Source organism: Aegilops tauschii, chromosome 4, assembly GCF_002575655.3.
Source record: "Aegilops tauschii subsp. strangulata cultivar AL8/78 chromosome 4, Aet v6.0, whole genome shotgun sequence".
In the NCBI taxonomy this organism is placed as follows: Eukaryota; Viridiplantae; Streptophyta; class Magnoliopsida; order Poales; family Poaceae; genus Aegilops; species Aegilops tauschii.
Window position 1 is genome coordinate 126,285,491 of NC_053038.3, and position 21,579 is coordinate 126,307,069.

Sequence of the window (21,579 nt, forward strand, 5' to 3'; positions counted from 1 at the left end):
CGGAGACATCTGTAGAGCACCTTTATAATCACCCAGTTACGTTGTGACGTTTGGTCGCACACAAAGTGTTCCTCTGGTAAACGGGAGTTGCATAATCTCATAGTCATAGGAACATGTATAAGTCATGAAGAAAGCAATAGCAACATACTAAACGATCGAGTGCTAAGCTAACGGAATGGGTCAAGTCAATCACATCATTCTCCTAATGATGTGATCCCGTTAATCAAATGACAACTCTTTGTCTATGGCTAGGAAACATAACCATCTTTGATCAACGAGCTAGTCAAGTAGAGGCATACTAGTGACACTCTGTTTGTCTATGTATTCACACATGTATCATGTTTCCGGTTAATACAATTCTAGCATGAATAATAAACATTTATCATGATATAAGGAAATAAATAATAACTTTACTATTGCCTGTAGGGCATATTTCCTTCAGAATATTCATTTCCTTCTCTGAAAATCATTTCAGTCACATATGCTCCAAAGCAACCCTCATTTTCTTGCCCACAAAACCTGAGAAAATTTCCAAATATTCTTTGGACCATGGCGCACCTCCCTGAGCAAAAATATTGCATAGGTTTCTGGAATATTTTTGCTATAGAAAATCTTTTTTGTTCTGGCCTCAAAATGCAGTTTCTACAGGAAGTGCATCTTTCCTTAACCTAATGGAGCTGAAAATTTTTTAGCTTCATTACCCTCCTAAGAAAACCCTAACCCCAGGAGATTAGCCCTAAACTCCTTCTAGAACCTCTCCAAAAACAGTGCACAAGCTACTGTCCAGAAACTTGTTGGTTAGCTCACGTTCAATCCGGTCGGCATGGCAGTGTGCCATCTCTTCTCCTAGACTAAACACTTCACGAACAACACGAGGGACATGGTTTGGCATTGTCTAGGCGTCGTTTTGGCCGAGCTAGCGTGGTGACTGCGTGTGGACACAGGCTCTAGCACGCGTTCGACGCGCACTGCATTGCGCCCGAGCCTCTGTTCGGTGCGTGCTCGTCTTAGCGCTTGCCGCTGACTGCCGCACCGCGCCACCAGCCTCGACTCTTCACACTTAACCTCTCCCTGGCGCTCGCCGACGCCGGACCCGCCGGAGCCGCCGCAGCGAGCACGGGCACGACGCGGCCAAAGCCACAGTGCACCCGTGCCACTGTCTTCGTCCGCGCCCGCGCCCTATTCTCGTCCGCGAGCTTCCACGGTCGCTGCATGATCACTAAGCCCTCTCCACCTCTCCCTGGTGCCCCTCGTCGCCGTGCACTGCCTTCCAGAGAGCTCCGGCGGATCCGAGAACCCCCACCCCCTCCATCTATAGATAGCGACCCCCCTGGCCTCTCCGAGCTCATCAAACCACTCCACCATCATCCACAAGCAGTAGAGGAGCCGCAGCCCGGCCGGGCAGGCTTCGGCCCGCCGTCCTCAAGCTCGAGCTCGCCGGCGATCCCCTCTGCTTGCCCCCACCTCTCCACTACTCCTCAAGCTCCAGCTTCTTCTCCAGCGACTCCCTGGTGGTCCGTTGATGCCAGCTAACCCCGTTGGAGCCCCTGGAATCGCCTCCTTCCGCCGTCTTCTTCATCTCCGGCGAGACCCGACCGTGACCTCCTCTACCCATCCCTCCCTCTCAAATCGGCTGACGAGCCCTCCTCGCCGGCGTGAGCTCCGCCGGAGCACCGCCACCCCTCTGTTTCTCTCTCTCCCCACACCCGATAGGCGGGGCCCACTGTCAGCCTCTCCACTCGCGCCCGAAGCGGTACGAGTGGAGGCGTATTCTTAGAATACGTCTTTGACGTCACCCCCTGGATTTCTTTTATAATTTAATTCAAATACTTTGACCAGAAACTTTGACCAGCCATAACTTTTAAACCATAGGTCCAAATGAATTGATTATTTTTGCATTGTGTTTGTATTGGAATATGTTAGCAGCACACCAAATTGGAGATTTTTCTCTACTGTCTAGAATTTCTGGTGAATTTTAGAATGATTCTTAATATTTTCTTTTGCTGTTTTTAAATATTTTCAAAGGGAGAAGCTTGTCTTGAAGATAACCAGGAGGAGTGTGAACCTTCTCTGCACTAAGGAAAGCCACACCAGCATTTGCATGGTGTCATTTCAATATTTAATATGAACTATTTCATGCATTTAATTATTTAAATGAATATTGCTTATGCTAGTTACTTTGTCATGGTTGAAATGCTTAGTTTACAGTAGTGTTTGAATGCATGTACTAGTATGGGGCAGAAGAAGTAGTTTTGAATGTGTGGTTATGTTTTTGGATATGATCGGTAGTATTTTCTTTATGTGAGTTATTGATTTTAATATATTGTGGCATAACTAAAAATGACGAGTGTTCAAACTAGTGAAGTAAAATCAGTACAGTTTAGTGATGATTAGTGCAAGTAGAAAACTTTGATGATGTTGATCTGTTTAGTCTAAGTGATATGTGATGCATGTCGAATAGTTGCATGTTCATGGCATATTGTGACTCGAGTAATTTTCATTTCAAGTTAAACCTGCTGTTAATTCAACTTGAACATAATGTTGATCGAGTCATGGTGCCACTGAATCGAGTTTTTCCCAGTGCAACCACATTTGCCTTTATGGGAAGGTCTTTATTCGGCTCGTTGTCATGCCTCTGGTCGGTACCTCCAACAAGGTAAGGTTATGGGCGTGCGGTACCCTGGCCCGGTAAGCAGACATAACCTTGTGTGCCCGTTGTTGTTATGGTACCTTGTCCCTGTTTGGGACCGTTGATTTGTTTTGCCACGACGGTGGCCGTTGATGTCTTTGTGTGACGCCCCTGATTTGACCGTACACTAATCATGCACGCAAATGTGTACGATCAAGATCAGGGACTCACGGGAAGATATCACAACACAACTCTAAAACATAAATAAGTCATACAAGCATCATAATACAAGCCAGGGGCCTCGAGGGCTCGAATACAAGTGCTCGATCATAGACGAGTCAGCGGAAGCAACAATATCTGAGCACAGACATAAGTTAAACAAGTTTGCCTTAAGAAGGCTAGCACAAACTGGGATACAGATCGAAAGAGGCGCAGGCCTCCTGCCTGGGATCCTCCTAACTACTCCTGGTCGTCGTCAGCGGGCTGCACGTAGTAGTAGGCACCTCCAGTGTCGTAGGAGTCGTCGTCGACGGTGGCGTCTGGCTCCTGGACTCCAGCATCTGGTTGCGACAACCAGGTAGAAAGGAAAGGGGGAAAAAGAGGAAGGAAAGCAACCGTGAGTACTCATCCAAAGTACTCGCAAGCAAGGAGCTACACTACATATGCATGGATATATGTGTAAAGGGCCATATCAGTGGACTGAACTGCAGAATGCCAGAATAAGAGGGGGATAGCTAGTCCTGTCGAAGACTACGCTTCTGGCAGCCTCCATCTTGCAGCATGTAGAAGAGAGTAGATTGAAGTCCTCCAAGTAGCATCGCATAGCATAATCCTACCCAGCGATCCCCTCCTCGTCGCCCTGTTAGAGAGCGATCACCGAGTTGTATCTGGCACTTGGAAGGGTGTGTTTTATTAAGTATCCGGTTCTAGTTGTCATAAGGTCAAGGTACAACTCCGGGTCGTCCTTTTACCGAGGGACACGGCTATTCAAATAGATAAACTTCCCTGCAGGGGTGCACCACATAACCCAACACGCTCGATCCCATTTGGCCGGACACACTTTTCTGGGTCATGCCCGGCCTCGGAAGATCAACACGTCGCAGCCCCACCTAGGCACAACAGAGAGGTCAGCACGCCGGTCTAAATCCTATGGCGCAGGGGTCTGGGCCCATCGCCCATTGCACACCTGCACGTTGCGAACGCGGCCGAAAGCAGACCTAGCCTAGTAGGCGTTCCAGTCCAATCCGGCGCGCGCCACTCAGTCGCTGACGTCACGAAGGCTTCGGCTGATACCACGACATCGAGTGCCCATAATTGTTCCCGCGTAGTTGGTTAGTGCGTATAGACCAAATGGCCAGACTCAGATCAAATACCAAGAACTTGTTAAGCGTGTTATTTTGAAGTAACCGCGGATGCCGTCCAGGGCCAGGCCCACCTCTCGCCTAGGTGGTCTCAACCTGCCCTGTCGCTCCGCCACAAAGATCCACTTGCGGGTACTCCTACGAGCCGACCCGACTTTAGTCACCACAGGTGTCATGTATAAAGTATATAAGTATATACCCGTGATCACCGCCCAAGTGATCATGGCCCGATAGTATAGCACAGCAGACGGACAAGAATGTAGGGCCACTCATGGAAAACTAGCATCCTATACTAAGCATGTAGGATTGCAGGTAAAGGTAACAACAGTAGTAGCAAGGGCAGGCTATGCATCCGGATAGGATTAACGGAAAGCAGTAACATGCTACACTACTCTAATGCAAGCAGTATAGAGAAGAATAGGCGATATCTGGTGATAAGGGGGGCTTGCCTGGTTGCTCTGGCAAGTAGGAGGGGTCGTCAACTTCGTAGTCGAACTGGGCAGCAGCAGCGTCGGTCTCGTTGTCTACCGGAGAGAAGAGGGGGAAGAAACAGTAAATACAATGCAAACATAAGCATGATGATGCGTGACATGACAATGAGCGGTGCTAGGTGTGCCCTAACGCGACAGTAGGTGGTACCGGCGAAGGGGGGAACATCCTGGAAAGTATTCCCGATGTTTCGCATTTTCGGACAGATGAAACGGAGGGGGAAAGTTGCGAGTTTGATATGTTAGGGATGTGTGGCGGACGAACGGGCTGCGTATCCGGATTCGTCTCGTCATTCTGAGCAACTTTCATGTAGAAAGTATTTTCATCCGAGATACGGATTATTTTATATGATTTTCTAAAGATTTAATCATTTTCTAGAATTTGTTTAATTAATGTAATTCAACATTATCCAGAATAGTATTTGCTGACGTCAGCATGACGTCAGCAGTCAACAGAAGTGTTGACTGGATCGCTGACGTGTGGGTCCCACTGGTCATTGACTTAGTTAACTAAACATGTTTAGTTAAATTAATTAAAGTGATTAGGTTAATTAATTAGGCTTAATTTAGATTAATTAAAGGGATTAATTAATTTATTTAATTATCTTAATTGATTAATTATATTATTTTTATTTATTTTATTTAATTCTTTTTTTTCTGGGCGTGGGGCCCCAACGTCATAGGCCCAGGGGGCCTATCGGGCGTGGTTATCGGGTATAGCCTGAACGGTTGCTGCGGGCACGACCGCAACCCGAGCAACGGCCAACGCGAGGGGACGGCACGGCGCGGTTGCTCGCCGGAGGGGGACGCCGGCGGGATGGCAGCAGCGGGCGTGGTCAGGACCAGGACGACCCGAGCAGGGGCAGGCGGTGGGCGAGGCTATGGCCGCACGGGCCGATGGCCTCGGCGAGCAGCGACGCGGGAAGCGGGAGCAAGGCGCGAGTGGCGACTACGACAGGCGGCAGAGAGCATGCGGGGGGAGGCGTGGAGCTCCGGCGGGAGGCAGAGGCGAGCACTGGGGCGGCGCCGGAGGGCGCGGGAAGCAACGGTCGACGGCAGGCGGGGCACAGCCGCGCGTGGAGGGGGAGTGGCCGTGGCTGAGCCAGACGGGCACGGCCCCGACGCTCTGGTCGCGGCGGTGGCTGGGACCAGCAGGGAGGCGAGCGGGACATGTGCGGGAGGGGGCCGGAGTGGCCAGAGTGGCGCGGTGCGCGCGGGCGGCGGTAGCGGCCGCGGTGACGAGAGCGAGCGCGCGCGCAGGCGGGGTCGCGCGAGGGAGAGAGAGGGAGCGAGGGCGCGCGGAGACGAGCGCGGCGGCGGGGCTCACATTGGGGCGTAGGGAACGGGGCAGTGGGTGTCGAGGTGGGGGACGGGGACGACGGCGTCGATGTAGAAGAGACAGACCGGCGAGGGAGCGCTCCGGTGAGGCCGTCCGACGAGGAGCTCCGGCGGCGACGGCGTCCTGGCGCGGGGGCAGCGACCTCCTCCCCCGATCCCGATCCAATCGGGGAGAGAGGGGGCAGATATTTTTGTGGGGGGGAGTGGGGTGTCGGTGGAGTGGGTTACGGGGGGGTGAGGGGATAAGGAGTGGGGGTGGGTGGCCGGCTGGGCCTGGTGGGTTGGCCCAGTTGGGCCACGGTCCGGGGGGTTTTCTTCCCTCTCTCTTCTTTTGTTTGTTTTCTCTTTTGTATTTCCTTTCTTTTATTTATTTTCTTTTCTGTTTTAATTCAATTTAAATTATTTAGGCATTTTATAAAAATGTGTTTATTACACCATACTTACACATGCAATATTTAGTACAAACCGAACATTTTTATTTTAATGTTTGAAAACTTTTATTATTTACCAAACTTTGAATTTGAATTTTGGGCCGGTTTGATCTAACGGTAGATTAGCAACAGTAACCGTGGTGACGTGGCACCATTAGCATGGGATTACTGTAGCTTGATTATCCGGGCGTTACACTTTGGTAGACATGGGGCCACCCATGAGGGGAGTTAGTCGGAGTGGCCGGGAGAGTGTCATGGCAATGGGAGGGTTCTGTCGGAATGCCATTGGTACACCCGAATGGGAGTGCGAGGCCATGGGTTCCGTGATGTGGGTACAGTGTGCTAACCTCCGCAGAGTCTTTATTAAATCTATCGATAGTCGCGTCCTCGGTTACGGACATAGCTTGTGAGTAAGTCACACCATGGATCAACATGATTAAGTAATCTTGCACACTAAATTCTTATGCTTGGCACTAGTTAGGTGATGAGATTTGTGAGATCATGAAGATGATCGTTGTGGGAACCAAAGTATTGGTTTCGTTTGTGATCCGGGCATGATCACCGTTTTGGTTAGGGTAACCCGTCTGGTAAGAGAGTCCGAGAGACTCGGTGCATAAGATGATTCACTGCATAAGTAGTATGTTATTGCAATGCATTTAACTTGATTAATTGGCATGATATTGTTTGCCATTATGCTTATGCTTGTTGTGAGTTTGCAAGTACATTCAATGTACTGACCTGGCGTGTCATGCCAGCTTTCAGGGAAGTCTTACCGGATCGGAGTGCTTCCCATGTCTAGATCGTGTCCACATCGGTGTCCCTGTGCTATGGAGTTTCGCTTCGTCGTCGTTCCACTGCCGCGTAGTTGTCGTCATCGAGGCCCCTTCATGTTCATTAAATAATGTATATATTGTTCAGCCGCACCGTGTGTACCGCTTGGCCTCGCTACTTGATGTAATATCGAACCTATGTTTCCGCTAGCATCAATAAAGCGGTTGTTTTCTATACCAAGATGTTGTGTGTTGCCAGAAGACTTGATCTCTGGGCTGGCAATGCAAGGTAAACCGGTTGCTATAAGCCGGGGTGCCACAGATACCCTTCATTCTTGATGTTAATTTTTTTAGATAATATTATATAATACATTGCATATACTAATGTGCCTATACTGAGTAATTAATTCTGGAGAATCAACCTATGGAATAAGAACCATGGAGGTGTCATTCCAATCAGCCAGGATCTTTTGGTTATTGACTGGAAACGGTACCTCCTTGGTGATATGTTCACCTAACACATGAAAAAACTTTTTAAAGAAAATTGCATGGAGCCCATCTGGCCCCGGTGCCTTAAGATCACCTATATTGAAAACTGCCCTACCAATATGGCGCCATCAAGAGTGCATTCATTTGATATGTAACCTTCTTCTGAACTTTCTCCATAATAGTCGGGTTCACATGTTGCACCTCCGATGTAAACAGATTATGGAAGTAGTTTTGAATATGGGGACTTAAATTTGTCATACCTGCCAAAACATTACCATCCTCATCTTTTACCTTTTTTGTAAGATTTTGCTTTCTCCGTGCTAATGCATACGCCTGGAAAAACACCGTATTGTGATCACCAAATTTCAGCCAATTGGAACGCGATCTCTGCATGTAATGGATTTCTTCAAGCTCTAATAATAATTGAATCAATTCTGATAGTTCTTTCCTTTTCTCCTCACTTTCATCACTGATAGGTCCAATCATTGTTTTCTCCTATTCCTTTTGTGCTTTTCGTAACTGTTTCTTCGATTTCTTAAGCACCCTTTGATCCCAGTCATGAAGCATATTGTGCATGTGTTTAATTTATCACATGGACCAATCTCAAGTTTGGGCCTGACCCTATCTTTGCCACACCTCCGGCACCTTGTCCGAAAATGAGCTTTATTTGAGCCACCATGCCTCAAATCTCTTAACTCGCTCTCCACTATTTTCTTCTTGAGCATAGTACTTTGCATCCACCAAGAGCGGACTGTGGTCTGAATGGTTGAAGTTCATGTTCTGGAGTGCTGCGTTGGGGTGCATGATTCCCCATGCATCATTTATCAGTCCACGGTCAAGCCTCTCTTTAATATGCCCACAATGCCAGGTGAAACGATCACCCAGGTACCCCAAGTCTCTCAATCTGCAATCATCTATTATTGATTGGAATGCATGTATGTATTGTTGTGGACGTGGATTTCCTCCATCTTTCTCACTCAAGAACCGAACTTCATTGAGATCCCCTATAAGAGGCCAGGGGTAATTATAATTATGATGGAGTTGTCTCATACGATCCCAAGTCTTGTACTTATGTTCCCATTTGAATTCACCATACATACCAGTTAGCATCCATGAATTATTAGTTTCATCTTCCACTCTTACATCAATGAATGTGGGATCCAATCCCAATCTATGAATCTTTATTTCCTTCTTCCAAAAAAGCACCAGGCCACCCTTTCTCCCTCACTAACACACACCAGCTTCTGATCCATCCTCATTCTTCTTCTCAAACACTCTGCCAGATAGCTCTCTAAGTGTGTCTCCGACAAAAACACGACATCGGGGTTACATGCTCGCCGGACATCCAACAAAGCTCGGACTGTCGGGGCATTCCCGAGGCCGCGACAGTTCCATGCTACTATCTTCATGGCAGTAAAACAACAGAAAAGACTCTCGGTCGGTGGCACTGTCGGAGGACAGCAAACCCTAACTTAAATTTGCTAGGGGGCAACGAATTTGGAGAAGGAGCTCCCCCTGAGAAGGGTGAAGAACAGAGTCTCAGAACCTCAAAACTTTCATGAACAAGCTGCTGATCCCATCTAGAGAGTCAATCAGCCATCAAGCTCATCGTGGAGAGAGAGGCCAACAACTACGCTCCAAAGCCGCCCTGGGACATCAATGACATCAGCCACCACACTGCCGTCAAGAAGGCGGTCGGCGCGGACCAGCCGAAACCCTAGTCGCCTTGTGGTTGGTCTTTCATGGGAAAAAACGGTTTAGGACCTTCCATCTGTTTATTGCGAATTCCTAATCTCTGAGGGCTATCTATTTTCACAAACTTTTTTTTGAGGTGTGTGCGATTCGCCGACAAATAGAAGGTCTAGTTCCGCATAGCCTTCCGCGCGGCCGATTTTCTTTTTCCAAAAAAAAGGTCCAAAAAGTTGCTTCAAAAGGGCCGGAGGGCGAATTTTTTTTAGCCCAGCCCACCATTTCCATAGAGTAGGGATAACAGTGTATTTAGCCCAAAAGGCCTCAAATCCTGCAAGAACTTTATCCAATAAAAAGATCCTGCGAAAATCACCACTGCTCGTCTGTGCTGCCGGTAGGCGCCACGCCACCGTCGCCATGGCCGCCCCCGTCTCCGCTTCCCTCCTGCCTCTCGCGAGGAGCGCACGTGAGTCTCTTACTTTCAGTTAAATCTCTCCTGAACCTTATCCTGCGGCGACAATCCGATTTCTCTCTTTTTTTACCCCCTTTTTATCTGCCTGTTGGTTTCTGAATCTCCAGCTTCTTTCACTGGTCCGCATTACAAGAATAAGAGAAGGATTCCGATGGTGCGGGTCTGCTGTGCTGCCGACGACGACGGTTAGTCTAGTGATGACAGATTGAGAAATCTGAATCCATTTCTTTTTCCTTTATTTTCCCTAGAACCAATACTTATATTAGTTTATGCTTTGTTTACCAAGTATTGGACTGTTCAACACAGTTATTTCATCTTTATGTGTGTGAGTTTTTTTAGTCTATTTTGTGCAAGAGAAGTCTGTCAGTGGCTGTTAAGCAAAAATGTTCATCAGTAGCTCATGAAACAGCGGTTTCAACTCGCATGCTGTAAAAACTCATTAGACGTACGCCACTATGCAATACTTTATGCGCTCTTTTAAACATGAATTTAGGACAAGGAGCAGGCATTAGCTTAAGTAAGACATTACGAGTTTACGACATCATGCATTGAGCGTTGTTTTGATTGAACATGGAGCTGTGTTTTCCCTGTGCTGATTTACAGAAGTACGTAACAAACTGACCCCCTTTTCTAAAATATGTGCATGTAATGATTCCAAGAAGAGGAAGTCAATGATTTGGGAGTCAAGGTGGCACTATCGATGCTAAAATTCTACAAAAGTAAGTTCTTATTTGCAGTTTGTTACCGCTTCATTTCTGATTGTCTTTTGGACATTTGTGTTACTACCACTATGCAGTCATAGACCATGCTTTCAAGACCGGCTTTTATCTATACATGGCCTGCTCACTGGCTCATGCTTTATGTGAACAGGAGAGATATCACCCTTGCTGCCTTCAAGCTGCCGTTATGTGCCAACATGCAGTGAGTACTCTATGCAGGCGTACAAAAGATATGGTGTTGCGAAGGGTACAATCTTGACAGCATGGCGTCTGTGCCGTTGTAATCCTCTTGGTACGTGCTCTTTCTTTTTGCTACACATTTCCAGTTCTGCATCATATCATGTTTATGGAACATGAGCGCTTTGTTTTCTGATACAAGCGTAGGTGGACAGGGATATGATCCTCCCAGGTGGTTTGGGGAGGGAGAGTTACCTGAGGAATGATGGCTGGTAATTACTAGAAACACTGCACATGTGCGTGCTAGACTGCGCTCTGCACATAGTTAAATAAGCAATATAAGCAGTGCCTCAGTCGTATTACATCTTTCAATTTTTCTCTTTTTCAGCTCGCTTGATTTTTATTGTTTATTACGATGGAACTAGATGATTGTACTAGAGACATTTATTTGTTGCTTATCAAGAATTTAACCTAGGTTGTTTAAATGATGATTCGCTTGCACGAGCTTCCGCTATCATAGGCCACCATTTTCTAGCTCCGTTCTGCTGCAGACTAGTTTCAAAGACCCAACTGGCTTTTGCTGTTTTCTTAACTGTGCACAACCTGTCAATATAACATAGTAGATGCATGGAGATCCAAAATTTCCTCCTTTGGAGTCGGATGAAGAATGAACATTGACATATTCTTGAGCATGAAGACAGTCTAAAAAAAATCTGAACTACCACGCGGAAAATTGAATGTACAATGTAGTAAAATTATAATGGGGGGGAGTACAAGAAGGATCCTATTTCATGCACTGTAAGTATCTATGAAGTGGAATTTAAATCTTTCTTAGCGTGGGGGGCATGTGCAGCTCACTTCTTACTGTCTTCCATTTCAGCATTTGCCTGGTCCGCGTATCTGATCTCCTGGCTACCATATCCTTGAATACGGTGTTTTGTTGTTTTTTCCTGTTGCAACTTAGTGTATCATATTTGGTAATGCCCCCTTGAAATATTTTGATTGTATACTATATTGATTTGGACACTTGTGCACCCATTTAGCCTAATGTCTGTTTCATTGGCCAAACTTGTTTCTCTTGGTATTTTTCAGCATTGTTGGCACTGATATTTGATTTCCCATGTTGATCTTTTTTTATCTCCCTCTTTTTTATTTCAGATGTTGGAATGCCTCACAAGATATCATCTCATCGCAACTTAATAAAGGAGGTTACTGGGGAGCACTACTGCTTGTGCTAGTTTCAAGGGAAAATGTATTTTGTTGACTATGCTGTCAGTTATGCCATGACACAAAGATGATTGGTTCCTGAGATTTCTATGCAGAAGATGGTTGTGGTAAACGGTAAGTGGATTGTACAGTTTCCATGGACCACTAAATCACTTCTGTAGGAAAGCTATTCTGCTGGTTTAAAGTTGTGGATTTGTATGCCCACAAATCACTTTGGTTTAGCTCATGGATTGTGCAGTTTAGTTTATAATTTCTATGAACAAAGATCTAGTTGTCAACCACAAAAAGCGAAGGATTTTCCAGACTTTATTCCTTATGTGTACATCGTTACGATGGTAAACATAGACCCTTGTTGCAGATTGCACCGTATATCCCCATAAATCATAACTGGTGCAAGCTGCTAAAAAATGTTTGGGACCATACTTCACTAAAGCAGATCAAATGTGCCCAAGCATCCATTGGTACTTACAATCTATGTCACTTGAGTGCTGCTAGCATCATCAGATACCCATGTGGAGATGGCGTGGAGCACACGTCCTTTCCATCCCTGCAGAAGCCATTGGTGATCCTCGTTGATCATGAAATGCTTGTGGTACTGCTTCTTCACTACTTTCTTCAAAAACTGAACAATGTCTAGGTCCAGTTCCAACTGTCTGAGCCCTGCTCGCTGGTTCCTTGCCTGCCATTCCCTGTAGTTTTGAGGGCGTTCCACCCGGTCTGTCCCCTCACAAGCGATGATGTTCATGGCACATCGTGCGATGATGTCCCGCTCCACCAGCAGCCTCTCATCATTGTCTCGTGGCACCGTGGCTTCCATCATGTCAAAGTGTGCTGCGAAGTTGTGGAGCACTTGGCGGAACCGTGTCACAAAGAATGTCGTGTTGTATGACGCGTTCACGATGGCGTGGACGAACACGGCTGGCTTCATCTTTCTGATAGTGTTGAGCACCATGTCCCTGGGGTTTAGCCTGTCGATGACAACACTTTCGTCCATCAGGGACCTAAAATGGATTAGGCTGTTCACGACAAGAACCTCGTCGGGATTGATGTTGAGATCCTCTACCCGGACATCCTCTGCCTTGGCTGCGATGACGCGGAACTCGAAGGGCACGCCGAACTGCTTTGCGCAGCGGCGGAGCCGTTGTCCTGTATCGTGAGTTTGCTCAGCAGGACGGAATCCTGGGCGGAGGCTGGTAATGCTGGTGATCCTCACCTTCGGAGGGCCGCCCTCCCTTTCTGCTAGCCACCGGAGCAAGTCTGGCCACTGGAACCCGTCATTGACACCATAGTGCACAATGTGCAGCTTGTGTCTCCCCATGACGGCATTGTAGATGGTCTTGTTGGAGAAGAGGAAACACACCTTCATGAAGCAGCAGGCGGACATGAAGAGCTTGTAGGCCTTGAGGACCTCGACGACGGGGGTGCGCTTCACCATTAGCGATCGGTAAAGCTGGCTCCCTCTGCCAGCCAGCCGTGCCTCAAGACCCTCAGCGAAGTAATGCGCCAGTCGCTGTGTGGCGTCTCCTGTTGGGGAGGAGTGCCGCTTGACCCGCCACAGCAGCTCGCACGCGCTGCGCTGATCGTTAGTGGCCACTGCCTCCGCGCAACGGATCAGCAGTGTCTCCAGGTCGTCCACCACCGCCAGCCTCGCGCCGCGCCTCCCACGCGGCGCCTTGGTGGAGATGCACTGCTGCTCCGCCTCGTCACCTCGCTCACGTGCCTCAGTGGTGCACATGTCGTAGCTGTTGAGCATGAACTGGTCCAACATCTCGCTCTCCTCCTTGGATTCAGGGTGCACCTGCACAGCCATTTGCTTGCTGCTCCTTCCAGCTTCTGCCCCGTTGCCACCGCCGCCGTGAGGCATGTAACTACCCTCCACCGCCCCGCTGCATCTGGGCAAGAATCTGTTGGCTTCCTCCATTCCTCTGAAGAATGCCATGCTCGAGATCACGTCCATGCTGTTGTTGGGCTCTGCCGTGCCCTTGCCATTCAAAAAGAAGGCTGGGTTCTGGATATTTCTGCTTGACAAGGCTGAGGTGAGCATGTCGGATGAGGTGGTGGTGTCGGAGGTGGTGAGGATCTGTGCGAAGGGATGCTGGGCCTGCAGCAGCGCGGCGGGGTCAGGGTACTGGTATATGAACTTGTCAACGATGTCCTCCTCCATGAGCATGCGCGATATGTAGTCGAGGGCCAGGTCATCATGCGGCTGTTGCAACGCCGGAGCAGGCTGCAGGTTGGGAAAGACATAGGGCGTGGGTGCCATGAATGATGGTGCTCCTGTGCTCTCAGCCTGTCCTGGTTGTATGAGATAACATGGAGATTTTGGCTGGGTGTTCGATGATTCCAACCATCCAACGGAAGACCAGGCCACATAACAAAACTGTACTAGGCGTACTGCATGTTTTGTGTACTAGGATAAATGGACTGTCTGCAGTTGACTATGGTTTACCAGACAAAAACTTTGGATTCTACAACGATGAAGACAAGATGACAAACTTGTGACCTTCGTTTCCGATGCAGACGACTAAAAAACAATAGTAGGATGTACATTCCAATGCACATTAAAGAAAAGAAAAAAGAAACGCATGGATACAAACAGCTAACATGCATCTACCCAACCTGTGCACCTTCAGTACTAGTTGAGCAAGCATCCGCCAGTTTCTGCAATACCAGGAACCTTGACAAGGCGTCACTGAAACTAATCAGGACATGGAAACTAGCTGCAATTTCGATACTTTCCTGGCATCTTATTAGACATTAGAGTGATGACTGATTGTATGTATCATGTCAGAATCATCATTGCTAACTTTTTCTTTTCTTGATGAAATTGTAGCAGTGCTATGCGAGTTTCATTCATTAAGAGAAGCTGGCAGAGCCAGGAAGAGTAAAATTAACCTAAGTATGTTCAGCTGCTATTACAGCACTAAAGACTTGAACAGATTAGGCAGAAGGGGTTCCGTCTGTGCGCTGAGTCCCTGCATGGTTCTGGAGCTCTTCGAAGATATTTGAGAGACAACTGGTCAGCATTGCAGGCATTGTTGTCAAAGATGCACATATCGCGCTCCTTCCAAATTATCCACCAGGTTAGCGTTACAACCTACAAGCGCACTGTTTCTCATATATCATGTCATCTCTGCTTGAGAAAATTGAAGAGAAATATCCAGTCCCCTTGTCAGACCAAGTTATGTAACGATTCCACATAATATCGTCTCTCACAATGCAGATTAAAATGGATATATGTGCACTCACTACATCTCTGAAACCTTATAATGGTCTCTGTTACCAAGTTACACATACAAAAAAGGAGCAAACACACATCTGATTTTTTTTACACACATCTGATAGTGCAACAGGCATATCTATATCCATTCGTACTTCAATCCATCCATCTACTCCAGTTGAGAGCCACTAGCATCATCAGCTACCCATGTCGAGAGGGCGTAGAGCACCCGGCCTTTCCATCCCAGCAGAAGCCACCGTTGATCCTCATCAATCATGAAATGCTTGTGGTACTGCTTCTTCACTTGGTCCTTGAGCATCTTAACAATGTCAGGGTCTAATGACAGCTGCCTCAGTCCGGCTCGCTGGTTCCGCGCATGCCACTCCTTGTAGTTCTGAGGGCGCTCCACCCGGTCAGGGCCCTCACAGGCAATGATATTCATCACAGAGCGTGCAAAAATGTGCCGCTCCACCAGTAACCTCTTCTCTTTGTTCTGCATCATGGTAGTCTCCATCATGTCAAACTGTGCTGTGAAGTTGTTGAGCGCTTGCCGGAAACGAGTCATGAAGAACGCCGAGCTGTATGCTCCATTGACAGCTGCGTGGATGAGCATGGATGGTTTCATCTTCTTGATAGTGTTGAGCACCAGGTCCCTTGGGTTTTCCATGTCAAAGGTGAGGCTCTCATCCATCAATGTCCTGAAATGGAACATATTGTTCACGACGAGCACCTCGTCTGGATCGATGTCGAGGTCCTCGGCATGGACAGCCTCTAACTTGGCTATGATAGCATGAAACTTGAATGGCACGCCAAACTGCCTTGCGCAGTAGCTGAGCCTGCGTTTTGTCTCCTTGGCTTGCTTAGCCGGACAGGGCCCAGGCTGCGGGCTAATAATGCCGGTGATCCTCACCTCCGGTGGCCCACCCTCCCTGTCAGCTAGCCACCGGAGCAAATCCGGCCACTGGAACCCATCGTTGACACCGTAGTGCACAATGTGCAGCTTCTTTCTCCCCGCCACGGCATTGTAGATGTTTTTGTTGGAGAAGTTTAGCGACACCTTCAGGAAGCAGCAGGCGGCTATGCACAGGTGGTAGCTTTTGAAGAGCTCCACGGTGGAGGTGTGATTCGCCATGGTGATCGAGTGGTACATTTGCCTCCCTGTGCCCGCCAGTCGTGCCTCCAGCCCCTCGGCGAAGTAATATGCCAGTCGCTGCCTTGCGTCTCCTGTTGGTAGCGAGTGCTGCTTGATCTTCTTCAGTAGATCGCCGGCGTTGCTCCGGTCGTTGGTAGCCACCGCCTCCGCACAGCGGATCAGCAGCGTTTCCAGATCAGCCACCACCTTCTGCCTTGCGCTGTGCCTCACACACGGCGCCTTCCTGCAAATGCTCTGATGCGCTGCCTGGTCCCCCCTCTCCTTCATCGTCTCATTGGAGTGCATGTTGTAGCCGTTGAGGATGAGCAGGTCCAGCTCAAGTGCGGTGTCTTCCTCCGCCGAGTCATCATGTGCCAGCACCCGCACCGCTATTTGCTTGCTGCTCCTGCCCATGCACGCCTCCGTCTCGCCATCCATGCCAGACCTCTTCTTACGCGCCCTAGCATCCACCATCACATTGACTGTGGGCAAGAAGCTGTTGGCCTCCTCCATGCCTTTGAAGAAAGCCATGCTCGACAGGTCACCCATGGTGACGCCGCTGCTGGGCTCCTCCGCTGTGACTGTGCCATTCAAGATCAAGGCTTGACTACGTACCTCGCTGGACAAGAACCCAGAAGCCATGATGCCCGTGTTGTTGCCTTGACTTGGAAGTAAAGCGGAGGACCCATGGGCACCAGCTGTGGTGATGCCGGAGGCTGAGAGGATCTCAGCGAAGGGCTGCTCGGCCTGCAGGAGGGTCGGATGCTCAGGGTGTTGGTAGAAGAACTTGTCGATGATGTCCTCCTCCATGAGCATGCGCGAGATGTATGCCAAGGCCAGGTCATCCTGCGGCTGCTGTGACTGTGAGTCACCGTTGGTCATCGAGGGTTGGTCGAGGAAGATGGAAGGGGGCGGTGGCGGTGGCGCAGGCTTGACGAGCCCCAACGGCTCTTCCTGGGCGGCAGCCATTGCAGGCATGGTTGCTTGTTGATGGTGGTGGAGTGGAAATGTCGTCCTGTCCTCTATCCATTACACTCCATGTGAAGAAGCCAACAAGCTCACTGCTCAGTTGGAACCATCGAATCTTTCCGTTGCATAGAATCGGTCACCATCGAGCAGCGCCTGCACATATGGACAAACAAACGATGGTCCGTTTGAGAGAGATTGTATTATTCATCTTGGTGTTTCAGCCATCCTTCTGCCCATGTCTAGTAAAAAAAACAGCAATTGTCTTGTAGTACGAATCAATTTATGTGTCAAAATGTGTGCTGTTCTGATTTCATATGAGACTTTTTAAAACATGGACACGAGATCCTCAAACAATGGATATTCTGGAGTCAGGGGCGGAGCCAGGATGAAAACTAAGAGGGGGCAAACATTTGTTGGAACTTTTTTGCCGAAGATGTGTACGTACTTGTTCTTGTTGGGAGATGTGACAAAACCTTTTTTTTTTGCCAGGAATTATGTAGAATTTTTTTTCTGGGGGAGATGTGTCCGTTTTTTTTCCCATAGGGAAATGTGTAGAAACTCATGGCTAGATCATTCACAAAGACTGGTCACAAAAATATTGATACAATGACTAATAAACAAAATCTTACATTTTCTTGTAAGATAATTTTATCACACGGAATTATTTTAGTTCACCGCAAAAATCAAATAAACCAACTATTAATATTCTGGTCCTAACTGCAAAAAAGAACATCTATCTGGTTGAATAAAATTTCTTGCATGCAAGCTTTAAGAGAAAAAATTAGTTAAAATAGAGTGAGAATGTATACATGTATAGATAAGAAAAGGCTTGATCACATTACATTTTAGATGAATCCCAAGGAAGCTTCTTCAAATCAACGATTTCAGGCACATTGCTGATTGTAGATTTTTCAAAAAAATCTCTTCATTAGCTTCCCTACGGATGTCAAATAACTGAAATATTAAAGAAATTGGCATACATGAAAAGGAAATTTGCTATAGATTTTATTCTGTTCTTACATTTTCTAACAGGGAACTTGGAAAGAGGATAAGAATTGAAAATCGGAATAAGAAATAATAGAGGAACTGCTACTAGGGCTTAACTTGATGGTGACACGATGTTGCGGGCTCGCGGCGATATATTCCAAGGACCGAAGAACAGCCGGCCGGCGGGATTGGATCGACGGCGAATGCCGGAGGCGAGGGGATGAGTACGCGTCACGTAGTCTTCACCTGGTCAGGGCGGCGGCGGCGGCTGAGTCGCGTCTCTGCGACCAAATTAAAAGGGTTGTTCATGTCACCGGCATTTCTGGAGCGGTGCGTCCGCTCCTGACACACATGTAGGCTTGCTCGTAAGATTTTTATGGGCAAGGCTTGCTCCTAAGTGCCTAGGTGGGCTTACCAGCTGATGGGCTTTTTTACCAGAAAAAAGAAAAGGAGTGGGGGCAAATAAACTGGGCTAAGTGGGGGCAGAGTTACCCATACGAAGGGCCAGGTACAAATGGACTTGAAAATCAAGTGGGGGCATTCGCCCCCACAGGGCCTAACGTGGATTCGCCCCTGTCTGGAGTTAAATTCGTATTTGCAGAGAACGGGTTTCTATGCGCACCGACCTTGAATTTACGTGGATGTGTAACAGGTCTTGTTTGAAGCCAGGTGTGGAGATGTGGATGGATTTATGTATCTTATACCTAAATAAAACCATGAGTTGAAATATCACCTTTTTTCCTTTTGGGTATGTCTTGCGTTGTTGCCCCCAACAGACCTCTTGATTTTCCTTGCACTTGGATAACTTGTTGTATGAGCATTTTTTAAGCCGTGACCATAGAACAATTGTTCGACGGTATTTTCATTAATGAAACTAACAAAGTAAAAAATACATTTGGTTTAGCCAATTCCTAGTTTCGGAAACATCAAAGATCAAGTGGACTCAAAGGGAACTATCAATCCTGATATGTTTGAAGTTTTCTTTCTTTGATTCTATAACAAATAATCTTGAGATCTTGCTTGAGGAGGACTTTCCATGAGGCAGAGCTTGGAGTGATATTATTGAAAAATCTTGTTATTTCTATGAATCCAAATGTTCCAGCATCCCATAACTATGATTTCAAGAGCAATTTCAGATGGCAAGTGGGTAGCAGTAAGTTGAATGTCATGGTTTACCAGGATCCATATGTTATACCCCCTCCGTCTCAAAATAAGTGTTGTTGATTTAGTACACGTTACCAAATTGCACACGGTACATTTATTTATCATGTTACTCATGTTATAGGTACCAACATGGTTATCGAAAATCCATATCTGCACCCGAGCTCATTTGCACCCGTGCTGACGAAAAAAATCAAAACAAATACAAGAAAATTTCAAAAAATTCCAAAAATAAATAAATTGTGCGGTAGAAAATTTGATGCGTGAGGTCCGTTCCAATTTTCAAGTCATTTGGACATATGAGGAGCTCTCAGCAAAAAAGACAAATTGGGGGTCTTTAAAAATGTTTACTGGCATGTACTGTTTTGGCCTGATTTGTTTTTTTTGTTGAGAGCTGCTCAGATGTCCAAATGACTTGAAATTTGGAGCGGGCCTCACGCATCAAATTGTCTACCACACAAAATAAAATTTGGAATCTTTTGAAAAAAAATCGATTTTTTTACGAATTTTTTTCTAGCCGGGCGCAGATGAGACTGAGCACCGAAACGCCCTACTCCATGGTTATGATGTTCTTACAGGCTGCATATTTTTTAGTTAAAATACTGTCAGTGCTAAAGTTACCAGAGTTACCAATGCCTTGGAGTTCTTCCGAACAGAGACATGATAACAAGCCCACAATGCCCTCTTTGTACTTCTGATTGCGAGAGTGTTCGGCATGCTCTACTCCTATGTCCTCGTGTGAATGAAATCTGGAGAATATTGGGTCTACAATGGATGGCCAATGATATGTGCCAAACTGATCGCGATTGTGTACACAGTACACCTAATGGCCTGGCGCCCCTAGCTCCGGGTATCGATTGCGAGATATTGATCATCGTAACCATTTGGTATATCTGATGGGAGATAAGGAAATTCACGCATGTCGAGAAGTTGCTCGAACTGGCAAGATCGGGACTCAGGGACGGCTTTCTTTTGGCGACCAACGTGGGCTGCAAGAAACTCCAATAGAAGCAGACTGCATGGAGGTAATCAAAGTGATGCAAAACGGAGGCAATTCTTTGGGCTCAAACATTGTCATGGCTCCGTCGTTGACGACGTCACCAGACAACCGGCAGCTGGAGTGGGCCTAGCCTGTGCTGTATGTGGCAAAATTTCCTGTTTTGACCCTTTTTGCAAACAAAATCAGGATCTGACCCTCGTTCGAAAATATTTCGGGATCTGATCCTTTTGCCTACCGCCAGGGGGTCTGGCGGTAGGTTTGCACGTCCTACCGCCGTCCCCTCTGGCGGTAGGTCCTTTGACGGCGACTGACGGCCGTTGGTAGGCGCTGACGTGGAAAAGGGCCTACCGCCATCGGGTACGGCGGTAGGTTAGTGAAGCCTACCGCCAGACCCTCTGGCGGTAGGGTCCTGTGTGGTGGATAAGGTGGGGAGGGGCTGGTTTGTGGGCCCCACCACCACTCTTCTTCCCCACTCATCTTCTTCCCCGTGCTCAGCTCCTCTCCCCCTCTCTCCCCTCACAACCCCCCCCCCCCTAGATCCACTCCACTTGCTTGAGATTTCATCGTGGATCCGGAGCATTTTCATCACCCAAGGTACCTCTCCCATTCCCCCTCCTTTTGATTGGTTGAGATCTTTGTTTCGTGTTGATTTGGTCAATTTATTGCAAACCCTAGGTGTTGATGTTGTTGTGTGCATTTATGATGCATTTATGGTTAGGGTTATGGTTATGTTAGGGGTTAGTGTTAGGGTTAGGGTTAGGGTTATGGTGGTTATGTTGGGGGTTAGGGTTAGGGTTGGGGTTAATGGTTAGGTTAACTTTAGTATGAATAGTAGTTACTTGTCCAATTTATGCAAAATTTAGTTCATTTGTCCATTTGTGTTGGTTGGATGACATATATGGATCGATTATATTGTTTCCAATTTCTTAGATGCATAAGCTTGTAAATGTTCATTATTTGGACAAGTCGACATTTATGCTTGGAAATGACGATGAAGGGGAAGAGGCTATGGTTTTTGACACAAGTCCAAGCTTTGATGATCTTGTAGTTAAAGTGAAAAGCGTTTTACATTGGAATGACTCAAATGCCATGGTTAAGCTTATTGGGAGGTATGACGTTGGATTGGGAGTAAAGTCCCGATTAAAGAGTATGCCCATCACCTCCCAATTGCATTGGAATGTGTACAAGGAAAAAGTAGACGCATCACAAGACAAGTCTCTTGAGATCTTTGCCACAAAGGTTGATCCTCCTCCTCCTTTGCAAATTGATCTCAACCGCAATGCATCCTCCCCCATACATGATGATAGTGCCGAGGTGTAT

General features: G+C 47.4%; 3 protein-coding genes across 18 annotated transcripts; 1 reads left to right on the top strand and 2 right to left on the bottom strand.

Moving 5' to 3' along the window:
- Positions 1-9,503: 9,503 nt before the first annotated feature.
- Positions 9,504-18,173, top strand: LOC109757778 (UPF0161 protein At3g09310). Of its 16 annotated transcripts, XR_012181533.1 has the most exons (8): positions 9,505-9,661; positions 9,775-9,852; positions 10,327-10,386; positions 10,538-10,678; positions 10,771-10,859; positions 11,722-11,904; positions 14,627-14,873; positions 18,144-18,173. XR_012181533.1 is itself a non-coding variant. In XM_020316606.4 (6 exons), the coding sequence occupies exons 1-5, from the start codon at positions 9,613-9,615 to the stop codon at positions 10,827-10,829; spliced, it is 387 nt and encodes a 128-aa protein (XP_020172195.1). In that variant the 5' UTR covers positions 9,505-9,612; the 3' UTR covers positions 10,830-10,859; positions 11,722-12,011. The 16 variants fall into 16 exon arrangements, 6 of the variants coding, with proteins under 6 accessions (XP_073352501.1, XP_020172195.1, XP_020172194.1 ...); XR_012181529.1 differs by lacking the exon at positions 10,771-10,859; XR_012181534.1 differs by lacking the exon at positions 18,144-18,173 and having other exon boundaries at positions 10,330-10,386; positions 10,771-10,835; positions 14,627-17,419.
- Positions 12,074-14,404, bottom strand: LOC109757763 (scarecrow-like protein 33). The gene has a single exon (XM_020316589.4). It carries the CDS (start codon positions 14,051-14,053, stop codon positions 12,263-12,265), a length of 1,791 nt encoding a protein of 596 aa, XP_020172178.1. The 5' UTR covers positions 14,054-14,404; the 3' UTR covers positions 12,074-12,262.
- Positions 14,973-17,120, bottom strand: LOC109757777 (scarecrow-like protein 9). The gene has a single exon (XM_020316604.4). The coding sequence runs from the start codon at positions 17,118-17,120 to the stop codon at positions 15,180-15,182; it is 1,941 nt and encodes a 646-aa protein (XP_020172193.1). The 3' UTR covers positions 14,973-15,179.
- Positions 18,174-21,579: the final 3,406 nt, after the last annotated feature.

Coding starts and splice junctions, on each gene's coding strand:
- LOC109757777 (XM_020316604.4), bottom strand. CDS start 17,120: ATGCCTGCAATGGCTGCCGCCCAGGAAGAGCCGTTGGGGCTCGTCAAG.
- LOC109757763 (XM_020316589.4), bottom strand. CDS start 14,053: ATGGCACCCACGCCCTATGTCTTTCCCAACCTGCAGCCTGCTCCGGCG.
- LOC109757778 (XM_040386831.3), top strand. CDS start 9,613: ATGGCCGCCCCCGTCTCCGCTTCCCTCCTGCCTCTCGCGAGGAGCGCA. Junction 9,662..9,774: donor GCCTCTCGCGAGGAGCGCAC/GTGAGTCTCTTA, acceptor CTGAATCTCCAG/CTTCTTTCACTGGTCCGCAT. Junction 9,853..10,326: donor CTGTGCTGCCGACGACGACG/GTTAGTCTAGTG, acceptor AATGATTCCAAG/AAGAGGAAGTCAATGATTTG.